The sequence below is a fragment of the Hemiscyllium ocellatum genome, chromosome 39 (assembly GCF_020745735.1).
Source record: "Hemiscyllium ocellatum isolate sHemOce1 chromosome 39, sHemOce1.pat.X.cur, whole genome shotgun sequence".
Lineage (NCBI taxonomy): Eukaryota > Metazoa > Chordata > Chondrichthyes > Orectolobiformes > Hemiscylliidae > Hemiscyllium > Hemiscyllium ocellatum.
This window is the reverse complement of record NC_083439.1, coordinates 32,941,744-32,962,972: the sequence shown is the minus strand read 5'-3', so window position 1 is coordinate 32,962,972 and position 21,229 is coordinate 32,941,744. Positions and strand designations below refer to the sequence as shown.

The following is a 21,229-nucleotide window of genomic DNA, read 5'->3' as shown; positions in this document are numbered from 1 at the left end:
ACAAGTGAGAGTTAAGGCAGAGTTTATGTCACTGACAGTTAGTTGAGGAGATGAACCTCTTTAATGCTTTAAATATTCTGTCCAATTACTGAAGATAACGTTGAATCAACATTTCATTCCATGTGTTAGTGACCCAAAAACACGCTTCCCTCATTGCATTTCCTGTGTTGGCCATAAGGGATATTTATCTGAACTACAAGGAGATCATCAAACGTGGCAACACAAGTGTACAGCTGAAAATGTGTTGCTGTAAAAGTGCAGCAGGTCAGGCAGCATCCAAGGAGCAGGAGAATTGACGTTTCGGTCATGAGCTCTTCTTTAGGAATGAGGATAGTGTGTCCAGCAGGCTAAGATAAAAGGTAGGGAGGAGGGACTTGAGGGAGGGGCATTGGAAATGCGATAGGTGGAAGGAGGTCAAGGCAAGGGTGATAGGCTGGAGTGGGTATGGGGAGGCGGAGAGGTCAGGAAGAAGATTGCAGGTTAGGAAGGCGGTGCTGAGTTCGAGGGATTTGACTGAGACAAGGTGGGTGGAGGGGAAATGAGGAAACTGGAGAAATCTGAGTTCATTCCTTGTGGTTGGAGAGTTCCTAGGCAGAAGATGAGGCGCTCTTCCTCCAGCCGTCATATTAATCAGGTCCACACCCCCCACTAACCCAACAAGTGGCAGTAATGGTCACAGAAAATTGCACCAATTTAAGCATCAAGTTAAGGAGCTGCTAGAACTTGCACTGATGACGAAGAGAAAAAATGTTCTGAATAATACCTCTTCTTGGTGAAAGGTCAAATCTTACAACTCTTTAAATTGTTGGGACTGAAGTTCTATTCAAAGGCCAAAGCAGATATCAAGTCATTTGTACGGCACATTTGGGGTGCACTTGGAACAGAGAAGGGATTTCAGTGGGCGTTCTCAAAGTGCATTAAGCTGGCATTATAATGTGCAACCAAAGAGGTGGAAGGACCAGGACTGCATCAATACTTTTGTCTTCAGAAGATTCTCTGAGTCATTTTTTTTTGCAAGCTGTGGCAAAATAGATCATAAATCTGTATTTTCCCAGGCAGAAGGAAGGATAGCTGCCTTTTCCAAGAAATCACGCTGACAGTTTTCATTGAAACAAATCATTGCAATGAGGACTGTCAATTTTGCTTTGGAGTAACAGCCCAATTAAGCAGCTATCAGGACTACATCAACTGAAACTGCCAAGCAGATGATGGCACTTTTGACTGTAAAGATGGACAAAATTAAGCTCCTTAAAATTTGCACCAAGAAACTGTTTGTTAAACTTACAGATATTCAATTATATTGCATTCCTCTATCACAATGGTTCCCAACCTTCTCAGTATCAAGGCACACTTCAAACAATTCCATGGCATACCCACTTTTTAATAGGTGAACCAATTGCTCATAAACTTCACATTTCCTTGCATTCACTATGGTAACAGCCATACTGGAGAGGATTGCGTACACAATGCATACAAAAAGCCAAAGGGTCTAAAGCATTACTGTTTCAAAATACCAGGTTAAAAAAAGAATTGACGGCAAGCAGAGACATATTTTGAAACTCTGCTCAACTCAACCAACTCCAACTATTCATGAACAACGTATCAGACAAAAAGCAAAGTTGATTAAATTTCAGTTCACTGGGTTAGTGGGAAACCTGGGACTGCCAGTGTGCACAGTATGCCAAGTGAATACATGCACAGCTCTGGAAGCTTATGCAGACAGATCTCATGTCAGCAGATCCTGCCTTCAATTACAGATACCAAGACCCTGAAGATCAGAATCACAAACATCACAGTATCTATGCTCAGGGAAAGTGTCACTGCTGCCTGAAAACTTTGCACCACATTTCGCAGATTGCCGAGACACACCAGTTGAGAAAAACTGCACCATTGAACACCTTGGCCGGAATTAACCTCTCCAAGATAGAGCTGTAGCACACAAGGACCATCCTGGATTTTTAAAATAAATTAATTCATGGAATATGATATGACCATTCCTGCTAAGGCAGCATTTGTTCTCCATCGCTACACTAAGCAGTGTTTTGATAGCAGCCCATGATGGCATTCTGTATCCCACAGATGGCAGAAATTTGGGAAAGTCAGAGACAGACAAAGTTCAGGTAGGACCATGGTGAAGAATCTCATCCACAGACATACTCATTTCATCAGCTGCTAACTCATACAAGATGCAACAATGTTTGCACACATTCTCTTGACATTTGTAAAATTTTTCATCCACAGAATCAGGACATCACTTGTAAGTCCAGTTTCTACTGGCCAACCCTACGTACCATTGCATAAACTAAATGCTTAAACTTCTAATGTCCCTGTCATGCTGGGAAGGGGGTTCCAGATTTTTGACCTAGCAACACTAAAGGAACAGTGATACATTTCCAAGTCAGGATGAGGAATAGTTTGGGTAGAAATTTGCAGTTGGTGTTCCCATGTATCTGTTGCTCTTGCCCTTCTTGATGGTAGAAATTGTGGGCTTGGAAAGTGCTGTTGGAGGACACATAATGAATTACTTCAGGTGTCTCTTGTAAATGGCACACATTGCTGTTACTGTGCATCAGTAGTTAAGGGATGAAAAGTGTAGAAGATGGCGGAGACAGTGCCTATCAAGTGGGCTGCTTTTTCCTGGATGGTATCAGATTCTTGAGTGTTGTTGGAGATGCACCCATACAGGCAAACGGTTAGTATTCCACCATGCTCCTGACTTACACTTTGAGAATGGTAAACAGGATTTTCAGGGAGTCAAGAAATGAATTATTCCCTGCAGAATTTCCAGCCTTTGTTACTTTATTTTTAATGGCTGGTCCAGTTCAGTTTCTGGTCGACAGTGCACGGACACCCACCCTCACCACCCCAAAACCCCTCATTATAGATGGAGGGGGATTCAATAATTGTAATATGACAATGCCAAATGCAGATATTCATGTTCTCATTTATTATACGTCGTCATTTCTTGTGCAGTTTGAATGTTACTTGCCACCTATCAGCCTTAGCCTGAATACTCCCCAGGTCTTCTTTCATTGGAGACAGTATCTGAGGAGCAGTAGTGGTTAAAAAATAGCAGGTCAGAGGCTGGGAATTCTGCAGTGAATAATTCATTTCTTGACTCCCTGAAAAGCCTGTTCACCATTTCCAACAACACTTAAGAATCTGATACTAAGCAAGACAAAGCAGCCCACTTGATAGGCACTGTCTCCAACATCTCCTACACTTTTCATCCCTTGACCACTGAGATGGATAAATCCCCTGGGCCAGATGGGATATACCCAAGATTTCTACAGGAAGTGAGGGAAGAGATTGCAGTGCCTTTGGTAATGATCTTTGCATCCTCACTGTCCACTGGAGCAGTGCGAGATGATTGGAGGGTGGCAAATGTTATTGCTTTGTTCAAGAAAGAGAATAGGGATAATCCTGGGAATTACTGACCAGTCAGTCTTATGTCAGTGGTGGGCAAAATATTGGAAAGGATTCTGAGAGACAGGATTTATGATTACTTGGAAAACCAAGTAACCATAGTTTGAATAGATAGTCAGCATGGCTTTGGGAGGGGCAGGTCGTGCCTCACAAATCTTATTGAATTCTTTGAGGGTGTGATAAAACACATTGATGAAGGTAGAGTAGTGGATGTGGTGTACATGGATATTAGCAAGGCATTTTTTAAGGTTCCCCATGGTAGGCTCATGCAGAAAGTAAAGAGGCATGATATACAGGAAAACCTGGCTATCTGGATACAGAATTGGCTACCCCCTAGAAGATAGAGGTGGAGGTAAATGGAGCTCAGTGACCATTGATGTTCCACAGGGATCTGTTCTGGGACCTCTGCTCTTTGTAATTTTTATAAATGACTTGGATGAGGAAGTGGGAAGATTGGTTAGTAAGATGGCCAATGACACAAAGGTTAGTGGAGTTGTGGATGATGTGGAGGGCTGTTGTAGGTTGCAGTGAAACATTGACAGGATACAGGTTTGGGCTGAAAAGTAGCAGAGGGAGTTCGACCTGGAAAAGTGTGAAGTCATTCACTTTGGAAAATTGAATTTGAATACAGAACACAGGGTTAAAGGCAGGATTCTTGGCAGTGTGGGGTCCATATCCATACATCACTCAAAGTTGCCACCCATGTTGATAGGGTTGTTAAGAAGGCGTATGGTGTATTGGCCTTCATTAGCAGGGGGCTTGAGTTTAAGAGGCATGAGGTTATGTTGCAGCTGTAAAGTGCCCTTGTTAGACCACATTTGGAATATTGCATTCAATTCTAGTCATCTCATTATAAGAAAACCATGGAAGCTTTAGAGAGGATGCAGAGGAAATTTGCATGGACTGGAGGGCATGTCTTATGAAGAAAGGGTGAGGGATCTAGGGCTTTTTCTCATTGGAGCAAAGAAGGATGAAAGGTGTACAAGATGTTGAGAGGCATAGATAGAATGAATAGTCAAATACTTTTTCCCAGGGCAGTAATGTCTATCGTGAGGGGGCATAATTTTAAGGTGATTGGAGGATGGTTTAGGGGAGATTTCAAAGGTAGGTTCTTTACACAGTGTGTGCTGGGTGTGAAATGCACTACCAGCAGTGGTAGTAGCGTCAGATACATTGCGGACATTTAAGCAACTCTTGGATAAGCACATGGAAGACAGTACAATGCAGGGTATGTAGGTAATTCTGATCTTAGAGTAGGATAAAAGGCTGGCAGAACATTGAGGACTGAAGGGACTGTGCCGTACTGTACTGTTCTATGTTCCATGTTCCAGTTGCGAATTTTGTTGAATATTGTGTCAACATCAGCATATATCCCCACTTCTGACCTTACAATGGAGGAAAGGGCACTGATGAAGTAGTTGGAGAAGATTGGGTTTGGAACAGAACTCTGAGGAGCACTTGCAAAGCTGTCCTGGAGCTGAGTCTGTGTTGCAGTTCAACTACAAGCTCTTCTTTTCCATGGTATATGTCTAATTGATCACAAGGTTACATGTGGCATCATGACACACTCCCCAAACTCATGCTGTAAGTGCACCCTCAAAGTATCATATACATGAAGCCAAAATCCATTTTTTATATCCAAATACGGAAACAAGATTCTTGAACTTCCTTTCTGCATTTCACAGGAAGTAGAAATGTAGGAATCATACAAATCCAGACAGTGGCCAACATCCAAATTGCTTGGATCATTGATGCAAACTCTCATGCTCACTAGAAATTGTTTTCCTGTTTAGGCATGCTCTTTGGAACATGCCAATGACATGCATTTCCTCAGCCAAATGATGTAGGTCACAAAACACTACCTGCTGGCAGATACACAAGTATTTGCAAAGTAACCTCCTTTCACCTTACAAACATCAGAGAACATTGCATTTCTCCAAGTCTGACCACATGTCCACCTCCTTCCATCTAGCAGTTGTGCCTTCAGCTATTGAGGCTGGAATTCTCTTGTTCAAATCTGTCTGTTCACCTCCTCTGCCTTGTTTAGGATTCTGTTCAAAGCTTACCTCCTTTGACTAAACTTTACGTCCCCTGTTTTTTGATGCAGTGTCATTTGTTGCCAGGTTACCCTCCTTTTCAATGAATATAAACTGCTGCTATATTATTACAAGTTTTAGTTCACATGACTGATGCCACGAATTCAGCAGCTATGCCCACTTCCGTAACGTTTGACTCTCCTGCACTCTCTGACAGGGATTCTTCAATGTTCAAAAAATAAACAAAATGCTGCAGATGCAGGAAATCTGGAGTGTTGGAAACACTCAGCAGGTCTTGCAGCACCTGTGGACAAAGTTCACATTTCCCACCAGATTCTAATTCAATGGTGGTCAGGAATACTTCCATTTCCCAGAGTCCACCTATCAACCAATCCACATTCTTTACTCCATGAGACCATGGCATACTTGAAGAGAACTAGGCCAATCAGCCTATTACGTCTGCTCCACCATTCAATAATGGCTGATGCATTTTTGAACTCCATCCTCCTGTTTTCTCCCCATAATCTCCCTTCCAGTCAAGAACTTTTCTCTGTCTTAAAGATACTCAATGACTTGGCCTCCACAGTCCTCTACAGCAATGAGTCCCACAGATTAACCACCTACTATCTGAAGAAATGTCTAATCTCAGTTCTAAAGGGTAGTCTCTTCACTGAGGCTGTACTCTTAGGTTCAAGTCTCTCCCATTAATGGAAACATCTTCTTCAAGTCCATTCTATCTAGGCCTCTCAGGATACTATAAGTTTCAATGAGATCCCACCACATCTATAAACTCCATTAAGTACAGATCCAGAGTCCTCAACCTCTCATCATATGACAAGCCCTTCATTCCTGGGATCATTCTTCTTCACCTTCTCTAGACCCCCCTCCACAATATTCCAAATGCATCTAACCAGAGCTCTTGGTCAGCCTCAGATGCACATCCCTGCTCTTGCATTTTATTCGATCTCAAAATGAACGCTAACATTGCATTTGCTTTGCTAACTGCTAACTGAACCTGCATATCAACCTTACAAGAATCCTAAAATAGGACTTCCAAGTCCATCTGTGCTTCTTTCTCCATTTAGAAAATAGTCTACATCTCTATTCTTCCTACCAAAGTGTATAACCTTTCAGTTCCCTACATTGTGTCCCATCTGCCACTTCTTTGACCACTCTCCTGGTTGTCCAAGTGTTTCTGAGGCCTCCCTGCCTTCTCAACACCACCTGTCCCTCCACCTACCTTTGTGTCACCTGCAAAATGAACATGCCCTCACTTCCTTCAGATTGTTAATGTATAATGTGAATAGTGATAGTTCCAAACTCTGACCCTTGTGGAGCTCCATTTGTCATTGGGTGCCATCCGGAAAAAGACTTCTTTATCCCTACTCCCTGCCTTCTGCCAGATAGTCAACACTCTAATAATCCCAGTACCTTGCCCCTAACACCACAGGCTCTCATCTTATTTCACAGCCTTGTGCACGGCACCTTGTCAAAGGCCTTCTGTAACTCCAAACATCACATCCACTGGCTCTCCCTTATTGAGCTTGCTAGTTTTCTCCTCAAAGAACTCAAACAAACTTGTCGGGTACAACCTCCCTTGACAATGCTGCACTGACTCAGCCCTATTTTACCATGCACTTCCAAGTACTCTGTATTCTCATTCTTAGTAATGTACTCTGAAATCTTACCAACGACGAGATAAGGCTAACCGGCCTATAATTTCCTGTTTTCTGCATCCCTCTCTTTTTAAACAGGCCTGCTGTATTAGCTATTTTCCAGTCATCTGGGACCCTCCCTGACACAAGTGATTTTTGAAAAACCATGCAATATCAATTTTGGTTTTCCCTTTGAATTAGTATTCTTGCAAATCATCCTGACGAGTGCAAACTCCAACAAAATGTGGCTTTTCACATTTGTATCTTTCCCAATACAAAACTCTATCCAAGTTTCTCACGGAGGAAGTGTCAGAGTGAGTTAAAAAGAAGCTCATTATCAGTTACTATTGGTGAGACCTCCCTGTTTGCTCATATAATTCAAAAGTGACTCCTGAAAGTGAATTGCATTGAGATATACCAGTGTGATCAGTTGCTGCACAGATTTTATTTTAATAAACGCACAGGAGGAAAATTCCCTGCAGGACAACTGAAAATTGTAACCACAATTTCAAGAATATTTCCAACAGGTTTGCATTCCGAGGCAAATCAGTAGAAAAATTAAACAATCATAAAAATTAGTAAGAATACTGTTCTGCAGCTCATACCACAGACACGTTTCTGGTTATTTGAAAGGTTATGAAATCCCAAGAGTGTTTGTAATTTTACAGAAATGAGTTCTAAAGGAAACCAACTTCCAATTTCTTCTGTTTACTTAGTTCAACTGCACCATGGCCTCAATGATAGAGTAAGCAAGAAATCTGCTCTCAGACCCTTTATAATCCTGATATATAACGGACTAATGACTAGGAGGTACAAGAGTATTACATAGGAGAACACAACATTCCCTCAGGGAAATGGCTGGTGTGCGCACACAGGGGCTTCCCCAGGGATGGAGCAGATCCACCATTTTGGGAATTAAGGGGGTCTGGAGCTTAGGTCAATGTCTTAAATCACGTTATAACACATCAGTGAACATTCTGTGCAATCTGCAGCTCAAACCGTCTATCCCAAACTTTGGCAGGCATTTTGATAGCTCGATCTGCAACTTCCAAACATGAACAGCTGATTATTTAAGCAATTGATGAATCATGAATTTAAAGGATAGATTTATGTATTTTAATTTAAAGTCTTAGTTTTTTATAAGCATGTAGCCCAGTCACTATTTGACTAGACTAGTAACACAGAAATTCTGCATGGCTGAATTTGCCCTATATTTTACTGTATCACCCAATAATCCTGAAGGTTATGAATATGAAGTGTGACTGGTTCACCTATAAAACAGTTTTAGACTTCAAATTAGTGCTTGGAAAAGACTAGGCTGCATTTGCCTCTCGTTCTGCTGGGTCTTCTTTACCAAGCCAGGGTGGACCTCACTGAAGCTGAAATCATCCTACAGACCCCATACTTAGGTACAGAATTAGGTGGGAATGCTGCGTTGCTGTCCATCTTTGTTAAGCATAATACAGCATTTGTCCAAATAGTATGCTCAGTTGAACCATAAACAACAATCTTGCCAGACGTTAAATGCTGTACTACCTGTCATTGTCAGTTCAATGATGCTGGATGCAAAGCATTCCATCACAGTCGAGCAGAGTGTGATGTCAAGCAGAAGTTAAAGGGACAATGCAAGTCAAATTAGTGGATATTTTTAAATTGTTTTGCTACCTGGTCCTTTAAGCTACTCGAACTGCATGATTCAGAGTTCACGAGCAGCAGCAGTCACTTGGCTCCCTCATAGCGATCCTGCCACCCACTTCCCCACCTTTACCTTTTGTCATTTCTGTGATGACAAAATTTCAGACCAATAAACGAAGCAGATTAATTTGACATTGGATACATGACTGAGGTTGGCTATGCATCTGTCAGAAGGGCACTCTTACACTCTAATGTGCCAGGATGAATTGTGCAAGGAAATATCCCAGGTCAATGATTTTTGCATCACATTGACATCAGATGAATTGTAAGCTATACGGAGCTTCACAAAACATCCCCTTCCCTCCTTAAAACTACAGTTCAACACAGGAATGAAAGACATGAATAGATTTCTACACATTTCCCTTCACAACACTCTAGGCTCATCTCATTTAATTGAATATACTCCTCATTGTGATATTCAACTCATGCTGTAAATTAAAAGTGCAAAATATCTTTGAAGGCTGGTGCCCAGAAATGATACATACCTGGGAGGACAAGGGTCAGTCCCACAAGTTCGGACCATGTGTGGAGGCCGTTTGAAATTGTCACACAAAGAGTCATCCACATTTTCCTGTGTTTGTTTGTTTCGACACACAACTATAGTTTCCTGTTTCCCTGGAAGTAAAAATACACACAGAATTATCAAAGGATTTGGATACGTTGCATATATCACACTAATTTATTCATCGAAAGGCAATATTAAAAAAAATTGCTGGTGAGTACTTGTAGCGTTCTGTAAAAACTTTCAGAATACATTGAAAATACAAATCACAACCGCCACAGTAGATTCTGTAATAAACAGTGCAAAAAAATGCACCTTTGTATGCCCGTTTTATTTACTTAAACCCATGGGCACAAGTTCTGAAAAAAACTGAATTGTTTCCTATTTTAAAATCAGAAAAATGTTCTCCAATATGAGTTAACTTTTCTCCAGGATGATTTAACAAGACATAATGGGAACATGGTGTAATCAGAATGTAGAACATGCTTTATTCACGTAGCTGATAATTTTTCACCGAAGTTGGGTAGGAAACATTTCAATTGTTCTCTCATGCATGACAGCCAATGAGCAGATGAAGTTTACCACAGCAGGAAACACACATTTAAAGAAATTAATTACAAGGCAACAAATTGATAAATGAACAATTTGAGTGAGGAATCAATAAAAATAACCACAAAAATGTCAAGCAGCAGAGCTAAAAAATAAAACTTTTTTGTTTGCTGATTTGGTTAAGATGCTGAGTTAGAGAGAGAATAAGACCAGATCCAAATCCTGAACATTAGTGAAGATCATAAAATCATTGAATCCTTACTGTGTGGAAGCAGGCCACACCACCCCTCTGAACAGCATCCCACCCAGAGAAACACCCTCCATCCAATTCCTGTAATCCCACATTTCCCATGGCTAATGCACCTCCCCTGCACACCACGGGAAATTTAGCATGGCCAATCCATCTGATCTGAACTTCTTCATATCGAGGCCCCTGAGGCTGTGAGGCAACAGTGCTAACCATGGAGACACCATGGAGGGACAGAGTCGAGCTAAGGCACTGAGTTTAGCTAACTCTGGCCTTGGTTCAGCTCTGGAGGAACACACTCCGAGCTTGCCTTTGCAGAATTTTCATGCAAGTGGAATTTGGAAGTGGGCTGCCTTTCAACTTCAGTTTCATTCCGTTTCCAGCTTGCCTTAGATATAAGCTACTGGGGAAATATGGTGGTGGATGTATGTATATGTGCGCATGAGTGAGAGCGTAAGAGTGACAGATAGATAGACACATTTACCCAGCCACTCCCACACACAACCCGCTAACCTTCCTGATTCCACTTATCCTCACTGACCTAGTCACCTACATTCATTCATTCAAACACACTTACCCACCCATTCACCTCTCTCCCCCTTTCTCCCTCCCTCCCTTGCCCACACTTTACTCACCCACTCAACCTCAATACCTCACCCAGTTTCAAACACTCACCCACATTCTCACCTTCCCCAGACTTTTGCTGATTACTATCGCATAGGAGTATAGAATATCCTGGGAGCTACCAACATGTTTATGGTCTAACATGCCAGCAGGGTCTTTTCCCTCAGCAACGTTGCATTCTTTAGCAATATGTAATTATTTAGCAGCATTGCTCAGTAAACAGGTATTGAAGGTGCAACAATCAAACTTTCATAGAAGCAAAATATTGCAGATGATGGAGATGTGTAATAAAAACAGAAAATATGAGAAAAACTCAGCAGCTCTGGCAGCATTAGTGGAGTGGGGAAATAGTTAATGTTGTAGGCGAAAGTGAGGACTGCAGATTCTGGAGATTAGAGTCAAAATTAAAGAGGTGCGGGAACAGCACAGCAGGTCAGGCAGCATCCGAGGAGCAGGAAAATCGACGTTTTGGGCAGGAGCCCTTCAACAGGAAACATCCCGATGAAGGGCTCCTGCCCGAAATGTCGATTTTCCTGCTCCTCAGATGCTGTCTGACCTGCTGTGCATTTCCAGCACCACTCTAATCTTGAAACAGTTAATGCTTGGCATCTCATGACTCTTCTTCGGAATTTGGAATTAGGCTCACTAATGGAGCTAATCGATATTTCTCTGGCAGAGGCAGGGGTTCCTGTATGAGCTCCTTCCTGTGATTAACTGGTCCTGGTCTCCATGGTTCATGTTATCTCGGGCTGCATAAAATCCAGACCAATTTCCAATCCAGCTCCAAATTACAGTAAGATTGGAGCACAGTGACGTCCAAAAACAATAAGAAATGTTCTGTTAACTTGTTAATCACTGGGAAATAAAACATCTTTCAGGCGATAGTCTCTGTGGATAACATACACCATCAGATACATAGGCAAAATGTACCTACTCGTTATTTTGATATTTATGGCAGCTTGCCACCATCTTCTCCAGGGCAACTAGGGACTGGCAATAAATGCTGGCCCAGCCAGTGATGCCTATGTCCCACATGAGAATTAAAAAAAGTATCCTTAAGATGTTTTGAAACTATGTCCCAAAAAATATTACATTTGATCTTGCATTCTATTTTAATTTTTGTTAACTCATCATGAAATAGTGAGCATGTTATTCGATTTCCTTAACTAAATAAGGAACCAATATCCACAGTTCATAACAACTATTAATTTAAATAGAAAGCTAAGGGAATATGAGGACTAAAGTTTATTGTTATGGACCAGACCAAATACCCTCAGAATATATTGAGGTGGTAGCCTGGATCTTAACTTTTTCTTTTTTATAAGTGTCAGATGTTGCGATGGGCTGAATGGCCTTACTTCCACTCCTATGTCTCATGGTCTTATGGTCTGGATGCAATTCAATTGGTTAAACCACCAGATTTGAAGTAAAACACACTTTATTCGTACTCTATAGTTAAAAGACAACAAAGAAAGAAAGAAATTGGAATAATTTAACTCTATTGGAAAACTTAACAGAATAATAGTTAACTACTAAACAGTAACTGCTCCAATATTGTAACATCCCATAAACACACCCTTGACAAAGGCAAATTCAGTAATACAGATCGTCTCCCATGCAATTCTAGCAGCAGGAAGAGAACCAGTCACTTTAACTGTAACCAAGAGAGAAAAAACAGCTTCCACATCCAGCTTCAACACCCCTTACATCTCCTACTGAAAACTAAAACTAAAAAGCTCGATTCTGTGGGAGCGTTAGGCTGCTTCTAGTGTTTCAACTTTAACACGGAAACTCCCTATGTCTCAATACAGATGCACATTGCACAATTAAAAAAATTGCTGGTGATACAAAACCTGGAAATGTAGTGAACTATAGGAGGAGGATAATGGAAGTTATTTAAACAACACTGGTGAATGGAAAGATGCAGAAAAGTGTCAAGTAGCTCATTTTAGTTTTAAAAAAAGGGACAGTATAAAACAAAGGTTACAATTCTAAAGTGAATGCAGGACCAGAAGTATCTGGATGTAGGTATGCATTAATCATTGAAGGTAGGGTTTAAGACAGCATGAAAGCAAGAAAGCTATGCTAAATCTGCATTAAAATAAGATTTGGTCTAACTGGAATACGGTGTCTCATTCTGCCAAGACAATTTAGGAAGGAAGTGAAGGCATTAGATAGAATGCAGAAAATAAATCATGAGAATGGTACAAGGGATGAGGAACTTCAGTTATGAAAATAAATTGGAAAAGCTTGGGATGTACTCCTTGCAGATGAAGAAGTTGATTGAACTTTTGGTTGCGGTGTTTAAAATCAATCTGGACAATGTACAAATCACAGGATTGTCTTGCCATTCGGCCCATCAAGTTTTCACATGGCAAGAAATGGATCCTAATGGATGGATCGAGAAGAGGAGGACACAGGTTTGAGGTAATTTGCAAAAGAAGCAACAGCGGTGCGAGGAAAACTCTTTTTAACGCAGTTAAAATTTGCATTTCACTGAGTGTGATCCAGGCAGGTTCAGCAAGTTTTGAGAAGATTTATAGGTTCAGGTTCAGAAGAGGCAGGTTCAGTTGAAGCTTTCATAAGGGAATTGGATTATTCCTGAAAAGGAAAATAAAATTGCAAGGCTACAGGTGAAAAGGCAGGGAAATGGCACTAGGGAAATGTTCTATCAGAAATCAGCACATATATAATGGACTGAATACACTCTTTCATTGTAATAATTCTATGATTCTATTGTAATCATTCTTTGATTCTATGAAAGAAAATGTAGCTGGGACTCATGGTCCTAATCAATTCCTGAAAATAGACAGCTATGAAATTCAGCTTATATTGCAATACTTTTTGTAATCAAATAACTTGTTGACACTAATTTGTGTCAATGTTCCTGCCATGTAATGGAAAGACACAATAATTATGCAGCAGACTCATCTGCAAAGATCCAGAGCCAAATTCAGCTAAGGAAGTCAACTGTGTAATATCTATATAAAAAGTACCTCTTAAACAGGAAGCTGAGCATGGGGTGAAACCTTCATATTCCCAGTCAAATTGTTCTTCCATCTCATTGTCATCCCAACCATAGGAAGCCACCTCCAAATCATACGTTGCAGTACCACCTTCACATGGAGCAGAGAAACACGTTCGCTCAGTGGGTGGCTTTTCTTCTTCACATTCCTCATCGGGAAGCTCCTCCACCGTTTGGGAGAATGTAAGCAGGACACGGCACCTGACCATCCGTACTTGTTCACCAACTCCGCAAGAAGTACTGCATTGTGACCAGGGCTCAGGAATGAATCTGTGAAGAAACAAGAAAATAATGGTCAATAATATCCATAGTGCAACATAAGACTTGATAATCCAGATATGTGACTGTTACCTTCCACAAGAGGTTACCAAAATGCACAACATTTCGACAAGTAATATTCTGATGCGAGCAACGTTACTCTTTTTTTGTTGGTAGTAACAGTTCAATCACCTCATTGTACCCTTTCCGTGTTCCGAAAGGTTGCAGCTGATTCATCTTCAGCATGATAATGCCACAATTTCTGATATTCGCAATGAGTTTATTGCCTATGGTAGTCAATGTTCATCAAAGATCAGTTAAGAAATGAGAAATTAGGATCAAGTCAAACTCAAGGTAATAGCTTCAGAGTGAAGGATTTGATGAGAGGTTATGATAACAAAAACCCTCATCTGCTCTCTGCTCAATACGCAACTATTTTAGGCACAATTTCCCAGCTGTTTGCTTCACAGAACTAAAATCCCACTGAACAATCTGGTTTCTCTACTCCAGGTGATGGTGCTACTGCAACAAGGTGGCTTCCTATGATTGGGATGTTAGCGAGATGAGTCAACAATTTGTCTGGGAACATGAAGGTTTCACTCCATGCTCAGATTTTGCTGGAAAAGGAACGGTGAGATCAGCAGCCCCCATCGTTATTCAAGTACAAATCAGACAGCAACTTTTAGACAGGTGCACAGAAATCCAAAAGTTGCTATCTGAGATATCCTGCTCATCCAAAAGTTACTTGCAAAAGGCATCTCATTGACTGTCAGGTTGATGTTGGGACTCTTGCTTTTCCTGATAGATTCTTAGTGATCTGGATCTTAATGTGCAGGAGATAATTTCAAAGCTTGCAGATGACACAAAACTTGGGAGAATTATAAACTGTGGAGGAGCGTAGACTTCACAAGGCCATTGACTGGTTGATGGGGTGGGCGGATTGGTGGTAGGTGAGGCTCAATGCAGAGGAGTCTGAGGTGATGTGCCTGGGTAGGAAGAACACTGAAATACTACCCAAATTATGCGGTGCAATTCAAAAGAAAGTGAAAGATCTGAGGGACCTGGGGTATATGTGCACTGATCATTAAAGATGGCAGAACAGGTAAGCAGAACAGTTAATAAAGTATCCTTAGTTTTATTAATAGGGCCATAAAGTACAAGAACAAGGAAACAATATGCTAAATTTGTGTATGACACTTGCTAGCCCTCAGCTGGGGTACTGCGTGTAGTTGTGGATCCCACATTATAGGAAAGATGTGAATGCTTGGAGAGAAGTAATTTACAAGAATGGTACCAGGAATTAGAAGCTTCAGTTATGAGGATAGGATGAAGAAGTTGGAACTGATCTTCTTGGATAGAAGAAAGCTGAGAGGAGATCTGACAGATGTTTTCAAAAGCATGAGGGGGCCAGAAAGGAATAGATAAGGAGGGACTGTTCCGATTCGTAAAAATAAAAACTAATGATGGCGGGGGGGGGGGGGGGGGGGGGTGGTGCAGGGGCAGGGGCATAGATTTATAGTGATGCACAAACAAAGCAAAGGGCTACGTGAGAAGAAGTGTCATCACACATTAAGTAGGATCTGAAATGCATTATCCAGAATTACGGAGAAGGCAGGGTCAATTGTATACAAGAGGGCATTGGATAAGTATTTGGATATAAATAGAGTGCAGGGGTATGGGGGAGAGGCAGGAGATTGATGCTCATTTGAAGAGCCTGTACAGGCACTTTGGGCTGAATGACCTCCTTCCATGTTGCAGCACTTCTGCAATTCTGTGGTTGCCCCATCACTTATACTGAATGTTGTGAAGTCCCTGTATTAATGTCATTGATAGGGACTAAGATCACACAGAAAGTTAGACTTTGTCCATTTCAGTCTAAGTACTTGTTTAATGGCATGGCAAATCCTATTAATGTGAAACAACCGCTTTGGCATTGCAAATTAACTTTGAGAAGTGTGCAATCGCATTCCTTCAGTTTTTAGTCATTGTTGGCGATTTAACCTTCATTTAAAAAAGCAAAATATATTCTTAAACTTGCTTTTCAACTACTCTTTATCATGTTCTGTTAATCCAGTCTTTTATTATGTATTTTTTAAATTCATCACTGAATTCATTATTTTAATGCACACTTTCCAGGTCAGACTTGGTGCTATTCATGAACTGGTTCTTTAATCTACTGGTTAAAGAGGGAACAGTTTCTTGCTTTGTTCTGTGCTGTTTTAGCTTTGTGTTAGGTTGGGCCTCCCTTTAAATGTGTACTCTTGCCTCTGTGCTGACCCCTTTACAGGATAACATGCATCACTACAGTTTCCTCCATAAACTACTGAAACCTTGGAATTAAGATTCTGTTCTGCAAAAGCAAGACTTAATTCTTGAAAAGGAATTACCCAGTACGATAGGTCAAATTCACAACACATCTTCAGTCTCCAAGTCCTCCTCTATGAACAAGTTTTTTTTTTCTCTCATCACATTCAATTGTTCAACTAAAGCACATTTTTAATAAGGTGACCCATTAAGTCCAAAATGAAAATTATGAAATTCAAGTTTCTGATAGTAAAGTATCATCAATGTTCTACATGCAAATCTTCAAAATTGAGACAAATGGATCTGGATTAGCTCTGCTGCAGTTTAAACAACTCACCAAAATTCTCAGGAACGCATTCTTTATACTTCTAAGCTCAGCTCATATTAGCATCACTCACTCTTATTCATTATGGCTTTACTTCAATCCGTCAATGACTGTTCTTAATATTTAACTTACTTTGATATATGGTGAAGGTTTACTGGCACATTAAGCCCATTCACTATAAGATCTCTAGATGATGGAATAGCTATGCTACTGAACTGCTTGTCATTTCTACTGTACAGACATTATTTCCCATGGGAGTTACAAACTGATGCACAATTCAGTGCCAACTGCCTATAATAATGTTGTTAGCAGATTTTTAGACAACATTCCCATACTTAAAAAAATTAAATGCAGTGGGCCAAGATTTCCTTTCTGGATCGCTGCTGGCTACATGGAAGGAACAGTGTACGGGCAGAACCTTGCACTGGGATTGAGGTGCGCAAACATGAGGGGCCTGGAAGTGAAACTTGGAAGTTTTTATGCTGTGCCTGAGCCAAGAGACAACTACACTGGAAGCAAAGATCAAGCAAGTGTTCAAAGTCATGCTTTGACATTGAGGAGGACAAAGGTTATCAAAAAGATTGTAAATGTATTTGGTTTCAGCTGCTTAGCCATTGAACTATTTCTTTTGCCAAGACACCCTTGCATCTGGCATTGACTTTTTAATGGCCTTTATTCCACCTCAGTCAACTATCAAGAAAGAAGTGTCAGGATAACCAACTGCACTCTTGTGAGCAAGACCATCAATTATATGTCTATCTGTTTATAGAACCATTAATGAGTTTGAAGCAGGACGTTTCAAAACATGTATAGAGGATGAAATTCAGGTCTATGTAAATTCACAATGAGTATATAGAACACCCATTAACAAGATATAAATCAGAAATAATCATTTATCTCAATCTTCCTCAGCAACACCAGGCTCTCCTAATTGTGTTCCTGAGCCTTCAGTGCTGCTGGCTCTCCAACTGGGTCAACAGCATCAGGTTCCAACCTGATACTCTCAATTGGGTGGCAAGTGTAGGGGGGCTCTGCCAGGCAGATTTCACCCTTAGGCAGTCTGCAATTCGGTAACTGCCAATTAACACTTGGTGCCAACATCAGGGTCCCAAAGCTCGTGGGAAAATACAATTTAGTGTTCAGTCCTCAGCCATTAGAATCCAACTGGACAAACTGCAGACCACTAAAATGTGCTGTGCAAACTGACTCACTATTAAATAAACACTGCATGAAGCATAATGTGAAAATTAAAACCCATGAACTCACGTTGGCTCCTCAGATGCAGCTTTTGGTTCCTGCAGTTCCTGTGCTTGCTTAATCCAAGGTACCTTAGCTTCCACAGGAAGTTTTTCTGGAAATACCATACATATATCAAACCCATGGGTCCCCAGACACATTCAAAACAATAATTACATTGTACTATTCAATTAAGAATTCTTTCCTGCTGAGTTAATCATATTAGCTTCTGAACTGAAGTCCTCAAAATATTGTAGAGTATTTAAATTAAACAGATATATAATCCATGGATCTATTTTCTAGAATAATGAGGTACTATTCCCATGGCACACATATCGTCTACAGAACAAGGAGCCCTGAGACATTTTCTCTCTCCATTTGAACTTGCCATTTTTTGGAGCAGTCCTCTGGGCTCACTATTCATTATAGTCCATTCAGAGAATCTTAAAAGCAGTTCAGTAAGATACCAATGGCATATTTAGTCTGCCACACAGGTAACACCAGAGACTTTGTAAGTTCACTGCACAATTTTCATACTAATTCATTGTACAACTTATTAAATTCCTTCTTTCAGTAAAGAACAAGAATTCTGCCTTGAATATTAGAGAAGTGGGCGGCACGGTGGCACAGTGGTTAGCACTGCTGTCTCACAGCGCCTGAGACCCAGGTTCAATTCCCGACTCAGGCGACTGTGTGGAGTTTGCACGTTCTCTCCGTGTTTGCGTGGGTTTCCTCCGGGTGCTCCGGTTTCCTCCCACAGTCCAAAGATGTGTGGGTCAGGTGAATTGGCCATGCTAAATTGCCCATAGTGTTAGGTAAGGGGTAAATGCAGGGGTATGGGTGGGTTGCGCTTCGGCAGATCGGTGTGGACTTGTTGGGCCGAAGGGCCTGTTTCCACACTAAGTAATCTAATCTAATTGTGAATGTTACTTTATCACAATAAGGGGGAAGAAAACCAATGGTTGGATTATATTTCCTTCTGCCACCTCCCTACACTGTTTGCAATGTTTTCAGTGGGGGATTTCTCAGACCCATGCCTAACCTGGGCCCATGATGTGATAAATGGGTGGCAGCTGAAACTGTAATGACCCACCCACCATTGTAATGATCATTAAAACCAAATTCAGTTTTTTAATTGGATATTATGCTGACCAAAACACGTGGGCACATGGCAGACAGTGGGAGCGTTCTTTTCCTTGAAAGAAAATCTGTCGAAAAGGTGGGTATGAAGCAGTGCGCAGCATTTGGAGGGTGTTGTGTCTGCACGGGGCAATCTCTCCCCAGAAGGTGTTAAGCCCCCACACCTGGCCTCTAAAACCCAATCCCCTTCCTGCACTCTCACTGCCTGTCTCCCTGAGCTCCCAATCTCTCTACTTACAAAACCCCAGACGACTCTCTCTCCGTGCCCTCATCTTTGCTGTGCTCACTAGAGAGTTCTGGTACAGATGGGACTGCTAGAGCAACAGTTAATGTGATGATCTCCACACACTGAGAAGGCACCGGCTCCACACTCTGCTCATCAAGGTTGCCAGCAGCATGTTACAGATGCAGGGGGACATTTTTTAAAACTGTTCTGCTTGTAGCCCAGACAGATTAGCATCAATTGCAGGAACTCTACTGAAATCAATCATTAACCAGACCCCTTCCAACGTTTTTTAAAAAGGTAGCCTGCAACCTAACTTTTTCTCAGTTCAAAGGCAAATGTGAAGTGGATATTCCAGGTGTGATGCAAACCACTTGCTTTAAACAAAACAAATTTTAGATACAACTTCAGCTGAAACACACAAAAAAAGCAAAATTTAGAATAACAACTGTTGGAAAACCTAACTGACCTGATACAGTACCTATTACTAATTAACTGTTCCAATATAGTAACATCCCATAAGCATCCATTGGCAAAAATGTAGATTCAAACACAGATTCTTACAAGCAGGAGGGAATAGCATCCGGAGAGAGATTTCAGAGTACTTCAGAGCAATTCTTTACTGAAGCTTGCAATTCTCCTGGAATCTGACATCTTGTGATTGCTACAGCTTAAAACATTGGGAAAAACTGGAAATGGGAGAACTAGCCACCCCCCTTCCATTGTTCAACTATACTCTTTGGCACCTCTGCCTTTACAACCTCTCTTAAAAAAAAGGACAAAATAACTTTTTTAAAGTAACAATATTGTCAAAATAAAATAACCTACAACACGTGGACAATGATCTAATCAAAGATAGCCAGCACGGACTTCTGCAGAGTAGAAAAATCCTGATTAAATAAACTGACTCTTTAAGGAAGTCACCAGGTGTCAGAACAGTGCCTCATTATGCCTGTTTACAAAATACTGGAAATACCCAACAAGTTTAGCAGCATCTCTCAAGACAGAAACATTTGATGTTGATGACAAAGGAGGCAATAGCTTTGTGGTATTATTGCTAGACTATTAATCCAAAAAAAAACAGGTAATTTTCTGGAGATCCAAGTTTGAATCCCACTGTAACAGATGGTGGAATTTGAATTCAATAAAAATCTGAATTAAGAGTCTAATGATGAGCACAACTCCATTGTCCACATCTGGTTTATTAATGTCCTTTAGTGAAGGAGCTCTGCCATGGAAATCTGCCTAGTTTGGCCAACATGTGACTCCAGATCTGCAGCAATCTAGTTGTCTCTTAACAGCCAATTAGAGATGGGCAATAAATGATGGCCCAGCCAGTGACACCCTCATTCCGTGAATGAATAAGAAAAAGTTGTGTCAGAAATCAAACTGTGACCAGAAAGGAATAGGTTGAGTCCCAGCTTTCCAATGTTGAGACAGCGTGAATTGGTAAATCAGTAGTAGTGTAGGAGAGATTAGATTAGATTACTTACAGTGTGGAAACAGGCCCTTCGGCCCAACAAGTCCACACTGATCCACCGAAGCGCAATCCACCCATACCCCTACATTTACCCCTTACCTAACACTACGGGCAATTTATCATGGCCAATTCACCTGGCCTGCACATCTTTGGACTGTGGGAGAAAACCAGAACACCCGGAGGAAACCCACGCAGACACGGAGAGAACGTGCAAACTCCACACAGTCAGTCGTCTGAGTCAGGAATTGAACCCGGTCTCAGGCGCTGTGAGGCAGCAGTGCTAACCACTGTGCCACCGTGCCGCCCACAAATGGTAAGGTGATAATGACATGCTACGGAAGCTAACTGTATATGTGCAGAACTTGTTGCAAAGGGATGTTTGCATGTGGATAATGTCTCTGACAGCAACTCATGAATGAGATGAAGCACCAAAGGACGCAATTAACAAACAATAATAGGAGTGGAAGCAGAAAGATTATAAAAGGTGCAGTATGTTTCAGAAAT

General features: G+C 41.1%; 1 protein-coding gene across 2 annotated transcripts in view; it reads right to left on the bottom strand.

The window, feature by feature from the left end:
* The window catches only part of adamtsl3 (ADAMTS-like 3), a 661,690-nt gene that overhangs the window by 157,114 nt on the left and 483,347 nt on the right, over positions 1-21,229 (bottom strand). For both annotated transcript variants that reach the window (XM_060852820.1, XM_060852818.1), the window contains exons 15-17: positions 17,913-17,997; positions 13,731-14,029; positions 9,298-9,427 (exon numbers count right to left, since the gene is read on the bottom strand). In XM_060852820.1, the coding sequence (XP_060708803.1) occupies positions 9,298-9,427; positions 13,731-14,029; positions 17,913-17,997 (514 nt within the window). The remainder of the gene's footprint in view (positions 1-9,297; positions 9,428-13,730; positions 14,030-17,912; positions 17,998-21,229) is intronic.